Consider the following 20,517-nt stretch of genomic DNA (forward strand, 5'->3'; position numbering starts at 1 on the left):
CTGCTCTTTTTCTCTTTATGTTCCTGTTTTATTTTCCCCCGTGTTGTACCTCAGCCTGATTAACGTCCTGTTATTTTCTTGTCCGCCCTGAAGTGTTTCACCTGTTTCTTATAACTTTCACCTGGGTCCACTTGTACTCAACCTTTAGTCTCTGCATTTCTGTCGATATGTGGATCTCTTTTTAATTATTTGGATCTGGAATATCGTTTGATTTGAGTGATTCGAATGATGCTGTGCTCACTCCTATGCATTAGCTTTTAATTTCCTCTCAATGGGATTGCATTGTTCCCAACTTTACTTGTTTGTCGTTGCTTTTGGGATTTCTACAAAGTATCACTGTAATTAATGCACAAGTATTGATGAGCAAGCACTTGAAGCTCTCAAGCACGAAGGAATGGTACAGCCAGCTAAAGTACAGTTGGACTTTGAACCCAGAGGGAAATTCCACAGAGTGGCTGAGGGTGTGGGGCCATCGGTGCCCACAGGCAGCACAGTCAGCCCACATTAGCCCGGATTTCTCCAAAAGTGACATGAAAATGATCCAGCACAACTGGCGCCAATCTCTGTGCGTGTGTTTCAACACACTGAAGGGACTGACACTAGTGAGGCCGGTGATGTCATATCTCACAGACACACACCAAAAGTGACACAGATTCTTCTGTGCAGTCCCTCCCTCTGAAAGAAAACCCTGATGTCACATGAGAGCTGTCACACAGAGCTGTCACTGAGCCTGGGACTGGTCCCTGCAATCAGTCACTTCATTACTCATCATCCCCATTACCTCACATACCGTTGGCAAAGCACTGGAGCATGTGCTCTGTAGGCAAAATGCAAAGGACGAGTTAAAGGAGTTCGGGGTTTTTGGGTGATTATTGCAGGGTTAGAGAGATTAGATGTAAGTAATGATCAGACGCTACAACAGCTACGGTGTGTGGATCTGCCAGCTCTGAGCATTAAACTGACTGCATTAGGTCAGCGGTTTATGGCCAGCAACCCTTTAATATTCAGGAAGCTCATCACATACATTTTCCTACAAATTATTCAAAACTCTCTTCAACCTCAGAAACTAGTCAGCTACACTTCTCCTAACCCATTCATTTGACATGTGAAATGATGTGCCAACAATGTTGCAAACTCTCTTGAATAATGTGTAATTGTAACAAATGTGTAACAACAAGAATTCACAAATAATCCCACAGACTGACAAGGAATGTTACTCACAGAGGCCCCACACTAGTTAAGAAAGTCATCCAAGAAAAGGTTAATAGTTTATAAATGGATATGTCACAGTGTTGGTCAGGGGTTTCTGTTTTGCGTCTTATGCGTTGCCACCCCACTCTTTCTACTGTGATTACTTTTAATCCAAGTTAATCCCTACATAAATCTGAACATGTTGAGGTTGACAGCAGTAAACAAAGTGATAAAAGTTATGTCTTTTTTTTTCCACTGAAGAATTCAACCAATGCTAGCCAAGAAATAAAAAAAAAAAAAAAGAAATACAGCCAACATGAGCAAAATAACAAAGACTTTTTAACCACAACATCAGCACTAGATTCAAAGGTAACCAAAGAAATGGGTAATTTACAAGCTAGTAAACTGCAAGAGAATATGGCACAAAAATACAGAAAAATCTGAGGAACTTGCAGGACTTTCCCTCCTGTCTGTGTTTGAGTTAATCTGTGTCATCACACTCACTTCTCTGTGGTGTCACCTGCTGACCTGGGTATATATACAGTACCTCTCTCCCTCACTCTTGTCACTTGAACTTGTCAGTTCATTGTCCAAGTTAGTAGTGACTGTGTGACAGTCAACTTCCTGCATCTGAACAGTCTCCCTTGTACCGCCTGTCTCTCCTGTCAGCTTCCTCTCATGGTGAACTGTCCTGTGTAAAACTGTTAAATAGTTTTCTACCTTTAGTAGTAGGTGCTTTTCTGGGGGCGTTATTACCAATCTATTCCTTTTTTTTTCATTTTGCATCATTTCTGCTGCTTCCCCATGTATGCTCTTAATTTCTTAACCACATTTCTTAAAGCACCCAATGAATCCAGCAGGGTTTTTTTTGTGTGTGTGTGTGATCAGATCACGACCTAATAAAAGCTACTGTTACAAAAGGCTCCTTCCAGCAGCCTCTGAGCTCTGCTGCAGGCCAAGATACTCCTAGTGGCGTGGATGTCACGGTTACAGTGTGCAGCTGACCAAACTCTGCTCGGCTTGATTTCATGGTTTCTGAAGGAAGAGATTTCATGATTCATTGGAGGCTGGCTTCAGCTTTACAGAGCCACTTTACACAGTGTCAGGGAGCAGGAGGTTGAACATGAAAGAGTCATTATACAGTCCTGACTGGCCCTGAGCAGGAGACCTGCAGTGGGTAAACATCAGGAAGAAACAATCTAATGTAAAAATGTTTCATTTGGAGGCCTTTCAGGAGGATTCAGGGCAGAAAACTCAGCTCTTGTTACTAATTCTAGGTCATGGAGGGGCTTTTTACTATTTCCATTTTAATGTTTTATTTTCCCAAAACCCTCACTCCTCTTTCATGGCCGAAACAGGTGGCAACCACATTATTTTTTCTCCGTCCATGAGCTGAACAATAACAGATCCAAAGTGTGGGAATACATAAATGAAAACATTTGCTGTGAAATAATTACGCTGTGATCCCGAGCTGTTAGGAATTCAGCTGTGACTGCTTTTGCAGATGTGCTGGCAAGAAGACGTCCACATGTGCACACATGTGTCTCCTGAGCGTTGGTGGTGGGTTCTGGCACAGACCAGATCATCATCGCCATGATCATCAAGTCTTTCAACACACACACACACACACACACACACACACACATTATTAGTATTATAGGATTTTCTATAATACAGACATGATATCCCCCGTGGAGCCTGGAGTCCAACATACGGGGGATGATGAATTTAACAAAGTCAGATTTATTAGCAAATGCATCGACCTCCACCGTCCTCAACCTACGGTGTCACGTCGCCAAACACCAAACATATACATTTAAGAAAGTCGTGTTCCCTCACCGATGGCTCTGTTTAGATTTGCTGGTGGTACGTCATATTTTTTTAAACGTTTTGCCCTTCATTATGACTCACAGGCATAAGTCCCAGTCTACTGATGGCATTACTTATCAAACCAAACTGTAGAACAATAAAGAGTTAAACAGCACACTTTCCCTGTGGTCTTAAATGCTGTTCAATGTGACTAACTCCATGTAAAGAAATAGTTTCCCCGACAACTCGCTCCTTTTTCCTATATATTTTGCAATATATAATACGTAAAGTTCTGACTCTGAACAGAACCCCAACAACACAAAGCACCTGTTTCAATTTCTAACGCTTGGGTTCAGAGTAATAACAGTGAAATCATCGCTGAGGTCATTTTCAAAGTCTTATTTTTGGCTCCCTTGTACGTAGCAAAGATTGGACTACACTTATACAAGTGTGCAGGTTCAGAGGAGGATTTCAACATAAATCTGGATATCATCAGGTTAAATGTGGAAATGTACTCTCAGTGCAAGGGGTACAACGTTGAGCCAGAACATGTAGAATGAAAAGAGCAGTGGTCCTGAACCAGACCCTTGGGTGTCCTCCAGGAGACAACATGACAATCTGATCAGACGTCTTTGGCCAAGAGGAAAATGTCTTCTGCCAATACAGTACAGAGTAAAGTGAATGAGTGCACGGAGCGTAGTTGAGGCTGGATTGTTTTCAGTCTATATTTAAAGTAGCAAATTATGCAGATTAAATTTTCATGATGAGATGCATTTGTTAGACCGACTCCTGGAAGAATCAGATCAAATTTGTAAATAAGGGAGTAGTATCAAGAACTAGGGACAGAACCAAAGACCATTAAATGTTTCCAACGTAGCTTGCCACTGTTGACAGGGTTCAAGGCTTAAGAGATAAGTCATGTCCAGTTGAATTTTATTCGTATACCCCAAATTCACAAAACACATTTGTCTCGATGGACTTTACAGTCTTAAACCTAAAACTAGTTACCGGCTTAGTTCACATAAAAGAGGACACAATTTTATGAAGTTTCCTTTAAATAATCTCTTCTGTTAAAAAGCTTTTAGTACATCATCAATGTGAAATGTCTCATTTGGCACATGTGTATATAGGAGATGGACAGAGAGGCTCATAGTTGCATATACATTAAGTCTATGTGAAATGAAGCTGGGAGAATTCAACTGGTTTTTTACGGGGTACTTCTATGTAAAGCCTGAGACTCGTGATTTAAGCCACAGGAACAACAGGAAGTTGACTATTGACATATTAACTTGGTAAAGAATCAGCCACTTGACTATTTCACCAGGAACTCCACCCAGTTCTCAACTACAAACACCAATCAAAAAACAGCGACAGAACACAGCACAGACTGATAATGACATTACCGTAGTGTGATCTTGGCTTCAGCTGTAATACACTGGAACTGAACACTGAGGCCACTGCTGCTGTCTTTAACAGCAGCGCTCATTCAAATAGACACACGTAACATTTTTGTTGCATATGGCTGTGGTAGAGAACCTGAGTTAAGGTCAAAGCCAGATGGGCCAATCAGAGACAGGGTCAAGAGGTTCCTACTGGAAAGCAGTTGCTTCAGGATAGTAAAAGTGATTAGAAAACAAGCACAAGCTGAGAATCAAGAAAACGTGTTGGGGAAATGAGTTTCATCAGGTCCACCTTCCTGTGTCCATCTTGTAAGCTCCAGGACTTTAAGGAGGTCCTGTTAATGTGATGGTGCTGGATAACACAGGAAGCTTCAGGGGAAAATAAAATGATGATGACAAAGTACAGGAAGAGGAATGAAAGAAAAGAATGAGAAAGAAGAAAAAAAAGACAGGAGCAGTATAGTGCAGCCAGGAGGAAATGAAGAAAACAGCAGGAGGACAGAAGGAGGGAGGGAGGCATCGGGAGTGGGAGAGTAGAAGAACGAGCTGATGGGTTCACATGAGATAGAGAGAGGAAGGGGGGAGAGGAGGAAGAATGTGAGCACTCACAGCTCCGTCTGCTTCCCTGCAAAAGCCTCCACCCAGTCGCTCACCTGCCAACAGCAAATTGAAAACAAAAAAACACACACACATCATCATCATCATCATCCCTGGAAACTAAAAATAACTAGCACTTTGAAGGTCCATCCAAAGTGGTCTGTCCGTGGCCCGGCCCAGCAACAGATAAACACACAGTAACCTGAGGACATTTTCAAATCCTTATGTATGGACCGAACTGATCGTCTTTACTGTAAAGTTTACCAGATGGAAGAAGATTGACAAAGTTTATGCTGCATTTATAGCTTTAAAAATCCCCATCCATATATCAGTCTTTGACTCGTGCCAAGAACGATCTCACCTCTTTAGATATGTGCAATATAGAGTTCAGAGAAACCAGAAAATAAGTCTGTGGGTACTGGTAAAAAGTCACAGTAGATTAGTAGTTTATTAAAATACTCCAACCAACGCAAGACCATGGTGCATTCAATGTCTCTTAAACCACCTTTAGTCTGCATTTCAAAGCCCATTTTGAACAGCGGCTTTTACTGTAATCTCTAACCCTTCTGTGCTGCAGCTCCATCTTCAACATCCACAACAGCTTTATCCCAGCCTGGTGTGTTTTGTACAGTGGCTCTGCTCCAGATCACAACTACCAGAAGTGTCCATGAATGTGAGTGCAGGGCCCAAGCAGCATCGACCTTTGCTATTAATGTGAACTTGACTGTACACGCTGCACCTCTTTTTAATAAAGACCGTGGCTGTTCAATAATGTCCAACTGTAAAAGTTTGGATCTAATTTGGGCTGCTGTCAAAGCTGGCGCAGCTCGAGCAGCGGAGGCCGTCAAATGCCTGGCTGCGATGGCTCACTTCCACTGTTGCTGGACAGCAACAAGGCAATTAGGAGTCACAGCAGAGACAAACGTTCTCACACACACACACACACAAACCGTGGCAGCCAGGCAGAAAAAAGGTTGCCTCATCACTCTCAGGAAAATGACACGCACAGTCATGACCACAGCTCTGGCAAACGCTGCTCCAGCAGTTTGTTGCATAACCTGTGAAAGAGCAGCGGCCCAGCCACAAATACTGTCCAGTCTCCCAACCAGCCTGGGAGCCCCGTCCTCAGCCCTCACTCTGATCAGCAACGCTAGTCTGATAACAGGATCATCTTACAGGGAACTTGTTCCGTTGCTGTAAACAACAGAAGACTTGAAGAGTTGTTATTCTTCGAACCTCCTCACTTGGACTCTCTCCTTCTCTCCGTTATGCAATGATTGCAGTGGCTGAGCAGTTCTACTTACGGCAGTGTCCAGGTCTTGCATAAGTGAACGGAAAGAGAAGGTTGTGGTTGGAGTCCATCGTACAGGCAAATACCTGGAAGTCTTAAAAGTCCTCACCTCTCACTGCAGCACTTTCATGCTCAATGAAGACTGCACCGCAGCAGAGGAGAGCGGACCAGATTCTGTACCAAGTAGAATGGAAAGTGGGGCGTCTATCACTCTATCAGTTTGTAGCTACAGGTCCACATTCAGTGTGTGGCTCTAACAGTACAGTACGCTCTCTTCACATAGCATAGCTACTGATGACCAGTAATACTGACCAGTAATACGGGCGCCATGGTTGAAGGACTACTAATAGCCAGGTTATCTTTTTTATAAAAGAGTAAAGGGATATAACTGGACACTGTCTGAATGAAGTAAATTAGTAAAATTAAAGTACATTTTTTTACTGTGTCCCACTGCGGCACGGTACCAAATGACATATGGCCAGGCACTGGTCTCCAGACCAGGGGTTGGGCACCGCTGCAATACAATACCTGACCATTAGGGTTGTACCCAAAGCAGTAGTGTCTATGCACAGTGATTTATCGCGAACCCTTTAACCTCATAATATTATGTGTAGATAGTGACGTGAATCTGAGAAAGTTCATGTCAACGACCAACCTCATCAGAGAGTTTCTGTTTGGGTTCAAATTGATTGATTTAATGATTTAACCATTAGATATTTCTCATCCTAATGTGTGACAAAATCTAAAGAACCTCGAGAAAATATGACTGCCGTTCATACGTGCTGCCAGAACAGTAGAACCTTTAAGAAAACCACAAACCATAACCAGCCCTGTTAACTGTAGACACCACATGAGTTATATTATTATGATATTTTTGATTTAACAGCCTCAAAATGACTGATTTATAATTATCCCCAGTTACTGGTTCTAGGCATTTCAGACTTTAAATCATACGTCTTTACTCACCATCTTGTAGTTATTTAGTTCTAGGATAGAAAAGCAGGGAGTCCCAGTATGCTTAGCTTTGGTCAGATGTCAGTGAGTAATGTGCAGGCACAGATTTAATAGCTGCTGAGCTTCACTACAGAGAAGGTGCAGCACATACCACGGCTGTGCAGAAATCTCCAACCTTTTCTGCTCTGGTTTCCCTCAACAGTCCAAAAACATGCAGTGCTAATTGGACACTTGACCAAAGGTATGAGTGTGAGTGTAAATGGTTGTTTCACCACAGCAGTGACCCTGAATGGGATTATGGGCTATAACACGTATGAGTAATATTTCTGACAACACTCCTTTTTCAAGTTTTGTTTTGAAGTTTGTTTTTTTTGCTCTGGGTGGAGACAGAACAGAATGCTCTGTTTTCCTTTCACAGCCTGCCACTGCATTACACAAACTGCCATTTAATAGGCTCCTTATGAGGGTATTTACTAGGCATTTAGTTGGCTACTCCTTTGAGTTTTCTGTGCATCCTGTTAAAATGTGACACATTCTTCCTGCAAAATATTATTAAAGGGATGATGAAAGGCTGGAGAGAAATCTGTAGCAAACAACACTTTCTTTCCCCGCAGGCTCCTCGCCACAACAAAGTCTCTTCAAACTGTTAATAACCGACCAAACAAGCCTCGCCTTTGTTTAAGTAGCTTTCATGTTTCACTTCTCTCTGTGTGCTGCACCGAGGAGCGCTCACACCGTTCAACCAGAAATCTCCTTTTGTTGATGTAATACAAATGCTGTCAGAATGTGGTCCAAAGTGAGTAACGTGCTGAATGGTTACCTGATGGTGGGGATAATTAGTACCTTTTGAATTAGGCTCCACTAAATAAAAGCAAGGAGCAACATGTGCTGCACATTGGCTTCACTAATAAGGAGTACATCTCTGGCTCAAACGTATTCACTCCCTGTTATCAACAGAGCTGCTTACAATGTTGTTTGAAATGTTGGCCAGGCGTATTGGTGTTTTTGACAGGAGATTTACAGCGGCATGTCCCCGTCATAGGAACTGATGATGCATCGCTGTGTGTTTGTGTACTAGGTTTTCTATCATTCTAAAAAAGAAATGTCAAATGTAAGTTTATTTTCACCTTTTTTTTCACAACAGCTGATCACTGATGCACTGGGCATTTATCAAATGCCATCTATTGCACTGTTTGACTGTGGATATAAAGTGAAAGAGAAGAAGAAGAACAGCAGGTGGAAGGTGTGATAACTGATTTTGCTCAACCAAACCAACCCTGAATCATTGCTTGCTGGATACATTTTATTTGAAGTATTGGCATATATTTGTGCTGAAGAACATGTACACACAATCCTGAATATTCTGTAGTGCAGTCACAGTAACACAGTGTTCGCTTACAAAATCGGATTTCTATGTTTATGTTTACTGTGTACTATAATAAAGCTGACTTTGCAGTACATGCAGTACGCATTGTCATATGTAAAAGAAAGGAAATGATCAGGTATCTCCGCCTTGGTCCGGTTGACATTTAATTTAAAAACAAAGGTCTTAGACTATTCAGAGCTGGATCTGTTCTCTCGTTCTAACAGTGAGATTAGCAAAAGCCCCGGCTGAGGCAGAGCCCAGGAACCATTTTTGTCTCCAGTATCGACAGCTGCTGTGAGTGTCTCAGACAAATCATCTTAGATGAAGAGATGAGTTGGAGGAAAAAGGGCCTCGGTGTCAGTGAATTAAGTGTTTGTGGTCTGGGGTGGTCTACTTTTAAATCCCTGCGTCAACGATTACTGATGAAATCATACATGTGGTGAATTACAGGACTCACAAAACAATGTCTAACATCTATAATAAATGTATATAGACACACTAAAACACCCTGGTGCAGTGTTTCCAAACATACACCCTGGACCACCTCCCCCCACCACCACCCACCACCCACCATGCTGCCAACATTTTTCCTGAGGCTTCTAGCCTTCTTGTGCCACACATTGCTGTCCCCAAGGACTTCCTGGCGCCCGACCAAATAAGGCTGATAGTGTATGTGTGTGTGTGTGCGTGTGTGTGCAACTCACACTCAAATGTCAAGTGAAACAGACTAAATAAATCTGTCTTATCAGCTGAAGGGTTAAACTGCTTGATCTCTCTCCTGTCAGCGTCCGTCTCCAGATGTGAGGACCTGGCCAGTGTCACCCTGCACATGAATGGGTATCGCTGCTGTCCCTCCCTCTCTCTCTCTCTCTCTCTCTCTCTTCAATATTATTTATACCCAGTGAATGCGTGCCTAACTGCACTTGGCACCGGGCCAGATCTATTCATATTGAAGGTATTTAGACAGGAGACAGACCAAGGATAACATTTAAATCAAAATAAACCTCAGGCAAACAACACGTCCTGCTAATTTATTTATGCTTCATGTGCTCCGCTCACAGAGAGAGGAAACCATATTGAGTTTATGGCCCTGCAGATTCATTCACAGTGGGTTTTTTTTAGTTTCTGCAGCAGTGCCTTTCCTTCTACGTCTCTTTGATGTACTCAGTGAGAAATTCATCTTCTTCATACGATGAGATGATGAAGGTGAGGGTATGGGGAAGAATAGCAGCAGCAGAACAGCTGGATTCAGTGCAACGGCTGTGATGGGAGTCACATCTGAGGGGTTATAACTCAGACCAGAGAGGGAATCAGGAGAAAACTTGTTTTGATTTCAATTAATCAGTAGATCCACGCAGCTCCTGTTCATCAGTGGCACGATGAAGATAAGTTTTGTCTGTGAGAGTACAGTTTGAAATGTTTTCCAATGCGAGGCACTTGACCATGAACCAGAGGGGACATCAGGTGATTAAGTCTAATGCTCCTGTTGGCAGTGGTTGACCTGGTGTGTCTCCAACTTGGTACATGGAAACTCCAGCTGCACAGCGTTCGCCTTGAGACTGACGCTAATGTCATGATTTAAAGAAGCCAATAACACCAATCATTTTAACACATTAAATTTTATATCACACAGCGCTAGAAAGGCATCATGGGTAAACTTGTGCATTTTCTTTGGTGTAGAAATAGCTGAACTGCTCTTGGACCCCTGTGAGTGTCAGTCGATGTTGGGTGTTGGACCCCGGCCAACACAGGTGTGCAATGAACATGCTGCAAAAATGGAAATCTTTAGGAAGATTTAATTTCATGCACGTCAGTGTGGCAAGGAATGAGATGTGATGCGGTGACATGTAAGGAGTCAAGGTATGGGGCAGAAAGGAGAACCCTCTCCTTCAGAATCTGCTGTGATTCAACAGTGGACGAATAAGTCACAGTAAAGATCACCATGCTACGACAAAATGAGATCCTATGTAACAGAAGACTGGAAAAGAACCAAAAGATGGACTGTGTCCAGGGGCCGACCTTTTGGGAGAGGTTCTAAATGGCTACAGTTTTCTAAAGTGACATGAATCTAAGAGTGAGCTCAATCTCAAAAACCTGAGTGAACAAATCAAGAACTCTGATGTTTTTTCACTGAAGTGATTGCATCTAGAATGATTTTGACCTGATCACATTTACATCTGGTGCTAATATGTGTCTCCAACGTCTGCACCGAGATCCGACTGAGATCTGATCTACTGTCCAGATGCTGCTATCAGCTGCCCAAAAAAACATCAAAAGGAAAAGAGGAGGGAGAAGAAGAAGAAAAGCCTGAGACGTCTGTAGAACCACACTGCTCTGTTTTGCTTCGCCTTTTTAATTGTTTTGATTTCCTTGCAGGTGTCTTGAACACGGTGAGAATTATAGAGAGAACCACTTCCTGTGTTTCCTGCAAACAGCCCAGCCGCTGGTTTGGAACAGTCACTTTCAATCATTATTACCCCCGAGTACATGATTTTAATGCCAATACAAATCTGATCACCAAATTCTCATTTTTAACTCAGGTGGAATCAAGAGTTGATGAAATTCTTCTTTGACAAAATGTTTTTGAAGCACTAATGTGTAAATATCGAGAGCATACAGTATAATAATGTCTGGTATTTTATATTTTAATTTATACTCATTTTAATTGTAATATGTCATTTAACGGTCTCTATTCTATTGGATTGTATAGTCTACATACTTTCACATTGCAAATTGTATTGGGGTTTTTTTTTTGTTTATTTTCCTGCTTAACCAGCTAACCCAATCTAATCTAATCCAATTATATTTCTAGAAATGGCCTTCTCTTCTTTTTCCTCTGACTGCCATCAGCATCTTCTTCTTCTTCTTTAAAGCATTGCCACATCAGATCACTTGCCTCCTCTACTGCTACATGTTGTCTTTCACTCCTTCCATGAATCTTCTGGTCTGTCTGCCTGATGACGCCTGGGTTGTGGCTGGGTGTCCGTGTTTTCTGTAGACTCCAATGTTGAGGCTGCAGCACAGTCCAGGAGAGCTGTCATGTCTTCCCTCTAACATCTTCACGGGTGAACTGGATGTTTTTGTTGACAGTGATGATGTGTAAATGAAAGGTTCCTGTTCTAGTATTAACTTAACTCAGCTGTCAGGCAGCATCTGTCAGTCGTGGATCTGAGAGCGTGGATAGTGAAGTTCATTGACTTTCATTAAGAATCTGGCTTGGTGCCTTCTCTAGGATTCCTTCCTACCTGAAGTCTTTTCACTGAAGCTGAGGCTGGTTGGAATGATGTTTTGTTGTCATCACATGTTGAAACATGGGTGCTTCCTGTAGTCACAAACCTTACTACATTTCCTCTGACACTCCCACAGTCACTGAAGGGAATCATTTCCAAAGAGAGTAGAGACACATTTATGTAGGTTTGTCTCAGCTGAAGCAGTGAAGTAGTGGACAACTGGACTGCCTTGGTTTTCCAAGATTTTTTAATATAGTTCTAATTCACTGGAGAAAAATAATTGATATATTTTGTCGACTGTGTTGATGTGTTCCGTGAAATGTTAGTGGGCTACAGTATGTACGATGACAAATAAAACTTTGGTTTCCTCTGTGCCTTCTGAATTTTATAATAACTCTTTAGTGCTATAAAGTTTGTTAGCTAAAGGATGTTAGCCAATAGTAGCCTCAGGAAACATGTCACAGATTGGTTTCACTCCTGTTAATCACAGACGTTAACATAAACGGTCCAGCGACGACACAATCTGAGAAATCGCTTTAGAGAATTGCAGCAACTGCAGGAGGGATAATAGTGACATTTGAAGCTCCTAAAACCCATGTAGTCTCTTGGATAGTATTTGGCTAACCTGATGCCTGCTCTTAAGATTAGCATTTTCTCTCTACATCACCTTATGAATGCTTTGGTCCATTCACCCAAAAAAAAAAGAAAAAAAAGAAAAAAGAAAACAGCCTTTCCTCGCAGGCAGGGAGGGAGGCTTTATGGCTGGATAATCATTAATGGCTTTTCCATCTAGAACCCTCCTTCCAAAATGACATTATTCATGAACTTGTCATGTACAATTGCAAAGACGACTTTCTGGTAAATGTCATTTTAATCCTTGGAAAAATTGACTTTCACAAATCCACGTATATGAAAACAAATTTCAGATTTTTTGGGGCTTCATCATGAACGCCTCCTACACTAAGCCTTAAAGCCATAAAACTTATTTGAAAAAAGGATTGTCTATCATTGTTTTTTGATTTTTATCGTTTATATATTTGATTTTAAAGGTCCTTCATTGTCATCGTCATCAATATTTATATCCTTATAAATATTATACATGTACCACAGTTTTTAAGTAGGTTGGAAACCAATAAAACAAATGTGATTGGTTCAGGTGTCATGTATCCAGCAAGGCATTTCAATCTCTGTAGTTTTTAACTACCACATTTACAAAACCTAAATTATGCTGTTCTCAAACATGTTTCCTATTTGTCCACTCAAGGGAATTGCTATTTTATGCAAAACAGCATACCATTGGTGTCTTTTTTTTTTTAGTTCAGCTGTGTTTAGAGCCCTCTCTACTGGATCACATGACTGGTTCTTTGAGAAAACCCAGCTGCACCGCATCAGGGCACTTTAAATTCATATTTCAAATATTTCATTCGTATTTAAAGTGACATTTTTTCACAGTGACGTGTGTTATTTGTGGTCAACAGTTCTACGTGTGCCAGGTTTTAAATCAGGCAGTGAATTGAAAGTGAGGCTTTCCACTAAACATGCCCCAATAAACTTTATCTTTGGATCAGCATTTGTATCATTTTCAAAATGAGAAAGAAAAAAACAGTTCCTAGAATTAACTGTATTGTGGCACAGTTTCTAGGTTTTTTAGGCACTGCCTTCTTTTGAACTACTGCCACTCTGTGATGAAATATGAAAGAAAACAACTGTATGGGGTGTTCTGGCTGCAGATGATCTGGATCTGAAACTGGGGGAATATCTGTGGTCGTTGTGAATCTAACTCGAGATTTGCTCTTCAACTGTTATATATGTTTAAACAAAGTCACCGAAAGCAGATTTAAAACAGTATTCCAGAGCTCAGAGACCCAGCAAAGCATGATGGGACTCTTTTTTTTCCAAAACAATCACAAGCACACGTGACGGCGCTAATGAACTTCACACTCGTGATAAATGGACACACTCAGGTGTGTCTCTGACACTTACTCTCTGATGGGTAAAAGGGCTGCATGTCAATCTTGTACACCTCCTTGGCGTAGTACTCCTCCTCGCTGCGCTGCCGCTCACACGTCGCTGCCCGTTCGTTGGCTTTCTCCAGCAGCAGGTCTCTGGTGCTGTTGTATATGGCCACAATGTCCCGGGACACCTCCTCCGGCTCTGGGTACTCCTCTGGCGGACTGGTGAGCTTCAGCTTGCTCAGGATCTGGCCCCGGATGGCCCGGATGCGCTTCTTCTTGAACTGATCCATGTCCAGCGTACTGCATGTGGACAGACTGAACGCCACGGTGGCTAGATCCAAAGTGAGGAGAAGACTGACTACACACAGGTTCATTTTTCTCCCAAGGTATGTTTTAAAACTAAATTTAGAAGGTTCTATTAAAAATATGTACTTCACTGGTATTAATGGTTGTCAGACAGCCGCTATTTTGCGTAAAACTGTAAGTGAAGCTGATTTACGCACAGGAGCCCACTGGCCCCAAGCAGGTATCTGAAACAGGATGAGTCTAACTTTTCAGTCTCATTAAAATATCCATGAAAATCCATTCATTAGCGCCCAAAGGCAAAACGAAGACGTTCTTAGAAAAGCCGTAGGTCGGTTCCCCTGTGAGGAGCCGCTGGATGTTCTCTGAGCTGACTGTGCAAGTGCGTGGATGAAAAGCCGGCAGCGCACCTCCACTGCATCCGCTCCCACTGCACCGTAGATCAGATTCTTCTCCTCCTCAACTTGACAGATTCATTCCTTCTTGTTCCAAAAACCATCACCAAAACAGACGCACTTCAGAATCTGGTCCTGAGGTCAGCGGGGGAGCCCGGTACTTAGGAGTCCACGCAGAGTCAGATGAGTTAAGAAAACAACCGTCCGCTCTGAGTCGGGCTTTGATGCGACTGATCCGGTGCGCTTTGACGCGTCTTCTCCCCCGCTCTCACTCACCCCATCTAGTTGGAGAATGACTGGACTTTTACGCGTGCCAAGTGGTCAGCAGTGGCCGCCTATGGATTACCACGTGTTCCCTCCTTCACCCGCTTCACAGTGAGACTTTGGTCATCACTGAGCAGAAGAGAGCCGAACCACTCCACCTCACCAGAGTGTTTATTGGAAATAAACGGAGTAAATAGAAGTGCTGGCTGAGCCCTCAGAACTACGCTGCAGCGGCGGATGCCACTTTGGCCAGTGGTGCGTCTTGACGCTGGGTCCTAAAGCCGGTCATTGAACCACCGCAACCACTAAAATCCAACTACGTTGTTTGCTCTGGTTTAGATCAGTGGTTCTTTCTAATTTCTAAATTAATTGGCGTTAATTAAAAAAAAAACACCCAAGTGAAATACAAGTAATAAATAAATATGTTTATGGAATTATCTCCTCGATTTATTTATAATCACATTTTAATATTAATACCAGATCTCTCTGAACATTTCTCTTTTGTTCAAATAAGATTCTACAATGGCATATTTACAGAAAAATGCTAATGACACAATAATTACAGTCAGAATGAGTTTAAAGGGAACATCCATGTAATGCAATTCTTACCTTAGGGGGTCCCCACCCCCCTGTCTGGGGACTAGTGCCAGTCTGTAGGTCATTTGAAAAAATGGTTGGGGGCTGCTTCTTTAAAGCACATGCCAAAGAAAGAAGTAGTGAAAATAAAAAGTGTTGTTGCTGAGTTAAAGGCTGTCACTTGTATGGAAAAAACAACAACAGTGTTCAGCGTTAGATTAGATAGAGCCAAAAACATAGATCGTGATTCACTCACTCCTGGATCATTTAACAAGGCTGGAGTGTAACACATCTGAGCCTAATGTCACCGCGTGTATCCAGGCCAGATTCTGATGCACTCATTTGATCTGCTGTTTTTCCATGTTCTAACATTTATACAGTTTCTAGCCTGAAGGCCAAACTCATCTCTGTGGTTTTACATCAATCCAAACTGAAGTCTGTGTACAAACAAACTATATATTCATTTCATTTTGATCTAACAACAAACCACTCTTTCTGCTGCAACAAACCAAACCTTTGGCCAAGGCATTTCCCTAAGAACAACTTGTATTTATTTCATTTTATCCCTGTCTTCCTTGGTTTTCTCTGGTGACTTCCTGGATAATGACTGTATGAGTATATAGAAAATTGGCACTGAAGTTTCAAACCAGTGGCAAGTGCCAGTGTAATTGGGGTTTCTGTCAGTGGTGTTGTTGTCAATCTGTTACTCTGTGTTTTGTAGATCATTTATTATATTTGGAGGGCAGACTCCAAACAAATAGAGTTCAGGGTCTTGGGTTCAATCTGTGGTCCAACTCAGACATTACTTACACTTAAAGTAAATGAGAACTTAATTTCCTCTTTGTTGTAGATTTTGGTAATGCCATATTGTCATTGAGACAGAAAGATTAAATCTAGAGAAAGTGAACAGTGAAATGGCAATCGTTGCTTTAAACCAAAGACTCAAGCAGATACGTTTAGATCATGGTTGTCTAAACCTTTAAATGTGAAGGCAGATGGTGTAGCAACATGCCACCCCCCGACCCCCTTAATTCTGTGCTGCTCACTGTACTTCTAAAATACAGTTTTGTACATAGATTTTTTTGCTATTGCATTTAATATAAAATAAATTACAGTTTTCAAGACAACTGCATCCAATGGTTATGCTTGATTGTGATTGTTGTTGCAGAGTCTTGGTACTACTGGTATGGTGAGATGTAGTGTAAGGTGGTGATTACAATGTCATTGTTTAGGGATATACAGGCTGTTGGCCAAACAAACCTATCCAATGACCACAAAAAGGCCCCAACCAGAGGTTTAATATACCTGGGAAAGTAAGACTGCGATAAATGTATAATTGGTCAAGAACAGCTGATAGGATGCCATGTTGGTAATTACATTGTTCTGATTGTCAACTGATTAGCTGGTGTAACCTGCTGCTCAGTTCACGTTGGTCTTCTCCTGTTGTTTACCAGCTCCTTTTTTACATTTACAGACCAATGTTTTTTTATTATGATTTGCCAGGGCCTGTCGTCGGCCGTGGGTTCTTTATCCAACAAGAGGCAGCCATCTATCAGGCTCGACAGCTGCTCTCAGACTCTCTGCACCCACAAGCTGCTGCAAACCAGATGCTGTCACTAAATCAGTAGCCACAGTGACAGATGTGAGAAAAAAAACGAGGTGTGTGTGTATATGTGTGTGTGTGTTTTCAGCAGCAGCTGGATGTTCTCTCACCCTAATCTAATCAGTACAAAGATTTACAGTCTGTTAGTTGGGATTGTTTTACCCAGGGTTTGTACAAATTTTGTAGACTGCAGTCAAAGTAATTGTACTATAAACATAACATGTACACACTGCCCTAATTACAGACTGTGTATAAGAAATGGACATAGACATATGGTTGCCAAAGTGAATTGACTAATGTTGGCCAGAAGTGGCTCTGCTAATGGGGGAAGTACTGAAACACCCATATGAATTCCATTCTTTCTAGAGATTGTTTTATGTGACATCAGAACTGCACTCAAACATAGACAATTTAATTGGAGGCTTTCAACCTGGTCTAGTTTGATTTAACCTGTTAATGTAGTAACCACATGCTGTAGCAGAGGGCAGTATAAGTGCACCATACAGCACATTTAAACCCCCTCTCCTGATGTCATCAAAAGAAGATTGACACCTTTTTTTGCTGTTATCATGTAAGGTCCAGTATCCTTCTATTTAGTTGACTCCATTTCTTGTGTCAGTTTAACAGATTAGGACAGATGCTGCTTTTCCATCCTTGTGTTGCCTGTGCACCATTTTATCTAACACCTGTCACAGGGCAGTCAAGTCTTCAAAGAGAGCATACAGCAGTTTGGAGGATACAATATTTAATTGTTTATTAAACCACAACTGTACAAAACATTACTATTTACAGAAGAGTAAAAACTGATGTTTGGTGATGTGTTTGGTGACAAAAAGATTTCCTCTTATGCAAGATTTCAGAGCCCTCCCCATCTGGCCTGGGATTCCCTTTCCTCAGTCTGTCCAAAACGGCATCACAGCGTTCGGTGTGTACAAAAGGTCTAAATCAGTCAGAATCACTTTCCTCCGCTCCCCCTCCAGTCTGTGTATCTGCTTCTCCATCACTGTCCTTGTCCCAGTCTTTCATGGTGCCTCCCATCATGTAGTCGTCTCTGAGGACACTCCAGGCGGGTTTCTCATCTGCTGCTGCAGCCTGACAGTCAACACACACACATGCACATATTACTACAGTACAGACGATGCGATTCTTCTCTGCTCTTCAATATAGTTCACATGTGCGCTTTTGATCTTATGATGCAACAGTGACACCATGTGAGCTGTCAGTAAAACTACACTTTATAGATATAAGTGTTGCTGGGAATTTTTACTCTTTTCCTTTCCTTTTTTTCCCCTTTTTTGGTGTTATTCTGTAATTAATTAATGAAAATAATTAATTTATTATCATTATGTGATCATGATATTCTAATGTATTAAATTATAATCTATTTCATGACAACTTGAGCTGCAATGAAATGCATTGTTGCAAAAAAAAAAAAACAAACAAAAAAAAAACACACAAGAAGTGGTTGAACTCACCTTAGTCTTTTCTTCTTTGCTGCTCACTCCCTCTGTCCTTCTCAACACATCAATGAAGTCTCTTTTGGAGACAGAAGAAAGAATCTTGGCCTTCTTTCTTTCCGAGCCTCCAACTTCCTTCAGCTTGTCATCGACAGTTTTCTGGTGTTTCTTGACAGCGTTGAACAGCTGCACAACCCCTCTGATACAAAAACATATATATCCTTAGCTCAAAGTTAACACAATAGTTTCAACACACTTAGTTTAAAGAATGTAGCAGACACCTGGTGGCGATCCTTTGTAGAGCTCTCTCAGTCTCTCTGTCCTTCACTATGTCAGGTTTTTCTCTGGACATCATTTCCCAGGCACGTTTTTTGTCAATCTTTTGAGCACAAATAAAGTTTTACTTTACATTTGTTGTTTACGTTCTACTTTCAAATTGCACTGCAAGTGTTCATGAACTCATTACCTGTTGCTTTCTCTCGAGCTGCTCCTGTCGTTCCCGCTCTTTCACTTTGTCCAGCTCTTTGTTCTTGATGAGGATGGTGCTTTTGTTCTCTGCAGTTTTCTTCCCCAAGATCTTTGCCATGGCCTCTGCCCATCCAACATTGGCATTACCCTCACCTTCCTCCTCATCTTCTCCATCTTCATCCTCTGCCACACCTCCGTCACTCTCTTCATTTTCTGACCCTTCTTCTACATTTTCCTCTTCTCCAGAACCACTCTGTTCATTGATGTCTTCATACTGAATCTCTTCACTGTGCTCTGTTACACAAATAAAAGATAGAGAAATAGTTACATTTACAGAGATCAATTACTACGAACAAATTTAAATACACAGTCGCCCTCTTGTGACAGACTAAGGGTACTTTACTAAAAAAATACCCGACAACATTAATTCATGAAAGTGTATGGTTTTCATTTCCCAACTTTAACAACAATCGCCATAGGACACAAAATGAGTACTTTTTCGAGAATACTCAGTGTGTATTAAAGGAGCAGTACTAATGAAGCAAATTCCACCTACGTCCTCGCACCAGCTGTGGTTACTCAGAGGCTAAAGCCTCGGCTATGTTAAGCTAATCTAAGCTATGTCAACCGAAAAAACACCTCCATCCCCGCAACGAACATTTTTCCGACATAAACAGACAGCACGTTGTGAGATTCACGTTAAATGTAAAAAACACAGCTCAAAAACTCACCCTGAAACTGCACATGTTTTTTCACCACAGCTGCCATTTTTGTGTTTACTTTGAAATGGCTCCGTCAAGAGCAAGCACCTAGAAAGAAGCAATGTTCCGTTCCTACCACTTCCGTTCTACAATCGAACTCAGTTGTTTTTCTCAGTTCTAGTTCAAACAACTGTTTTGTAATGCTTTATAGAACATCAAACACGTCATTAAAATATACAAAAGTTATATATAATATTACGTTTTCCGTAAATCCAATATGTATGTTTGTGTTTAATATGACTGATTTTAATACTAAGATAAACAGGTCACATTACAAAAAGGTTAATGTAATTACAGTATATATGTTATTACACATTGATACAGTATGTTTGTCTGTAAAACAGTATACAGTGTGTTTATCATATCATATTCACCATTTTAACTATCCTTCTTCTCTAGGCCTTTCCAATGTCTCTATGGTTTTAACTCACACCATTGTAGAGTTTTTATACTTCAACCAGCCTACTCAGATTTTCTGTTTACAGATTTTACATTTTAACACCAATTGACTTTATTTATGATGGCAACATCTTGTTTAATATCCTACATAAACATGTGAAGATATATTATATGCTGTTACCATTGTACTATGACAATGGAATGACATGAGTCAGTTATATAAAATATCTGTCTGAACTCTAGGCTTGTTTCTATTCGTTGTCTGAATTTGAACTGCATTTGACATCATAATAAGACCAGTTTGCACAAGAATGCAGGGCATCTATGAGCAGTTACACAGTCAGATCCTGCTGTTCAGGATCACCTGAAGGGCAGATACAGGTTAGACAAACCGGTCGTGGGAGTGTCCTGTGTTGCCTGCTGTCTAATAAAAACAGGAAGAAGAAAAACAGGTGAAAGAAGCTTTTTAACCACAGTGTTGGAACCAGAAACTCACCT

General features: G+C 41.3%; 2 protein-coding genes across 2 annotated transcripts in view; both read right to left on the bottom strand.

Moving 5' to 3' along the window:
• tgfb2 (transforming growth factor, beta 2) overlaps positions 1-16,008 on the bottom strand; it is a 24,597-nt gene extending 8,589 nt beyond the window's left edge. Inside the window, exon 1 of the mRNA XM_008323879.3 lies at positions 13,822-16,008. Within this exon, the coding sequence (XP_008322101.1) occupies positions 13,822-14,167 (346 nt within the window). The 5' untranslated portion in view covers positions 14,168-16,008. The remainder of the gene's footprint in view (positions 1-13,821) is intronic.
• Positions 16,009-17,662: 1,654 nt separating this feature from the next.
• rrp15 (ribosomal RNA processing 15 homolog) lies at positions 17,663-19,734 on the bottom strand. Its single transcript, XM_008323880.3, has 5 exons — positions 19,591-19,734; positions 18,858-19,153; positions 18,673-18,770; positions 18,410-18,590; positions 17,663-18,026 (listed from the first exon to the last, which is right to left on the bottom strand). The coding sequence occupies exons 1-5, from the start codon at positions 19,625-19,627 to the stop codon at positions 17,880-17,882; spliced, it is 759 nt and encodes a 252-aa protein (XP_008322102.1). The 5' UTR covers positions 19,628-19,734; the 3' UTR covers positions 17,663-17,879.
• Positions 19,735-20,517: the final 783 nt, after the last annotated feature.

Source organism: Cynoglossus semilaevis, chromosome 13, assembly GCF_000523025.1.
Source record: "Cynoglossus semilaevis isolate Cse_v1.0 chromosome 13, Cse_v1.0, whole genome shotgun sequence".
Classification (NCBI taxonomy): Eukaryota; Metazoa; Chordata; class Actinopteri; order Pleuronectiformes; family Cynoglossidae; genus Cynoglossus; species Cynoglossus semilaevis.

Excerpts from the sequence above, each read along its gene's own strand:
- rrp15 (XM_008323880.3), bottom strand. The coding sequence starts at position 19,627 with ATGGCAGCTGTGGTGAAAAAACATGTGCAGTTTCAGG. Across the intron at positions 18,771-18,857 it reads AGCTCGAGAGAAAGCAACAG|ATTGACAAAAAACGTGCCTG; the intron begins GTAATGAGTTCA and ends TGTGCTCAAAAG. Across the intron at positions 18,027-18,409 it reads GCAAAGAAGAAAAGACTAAG|GCTGCAGCAGCAGATGAGAA; the intron begins GTGAGTTCAACC and ends GTTGACTGTCAG.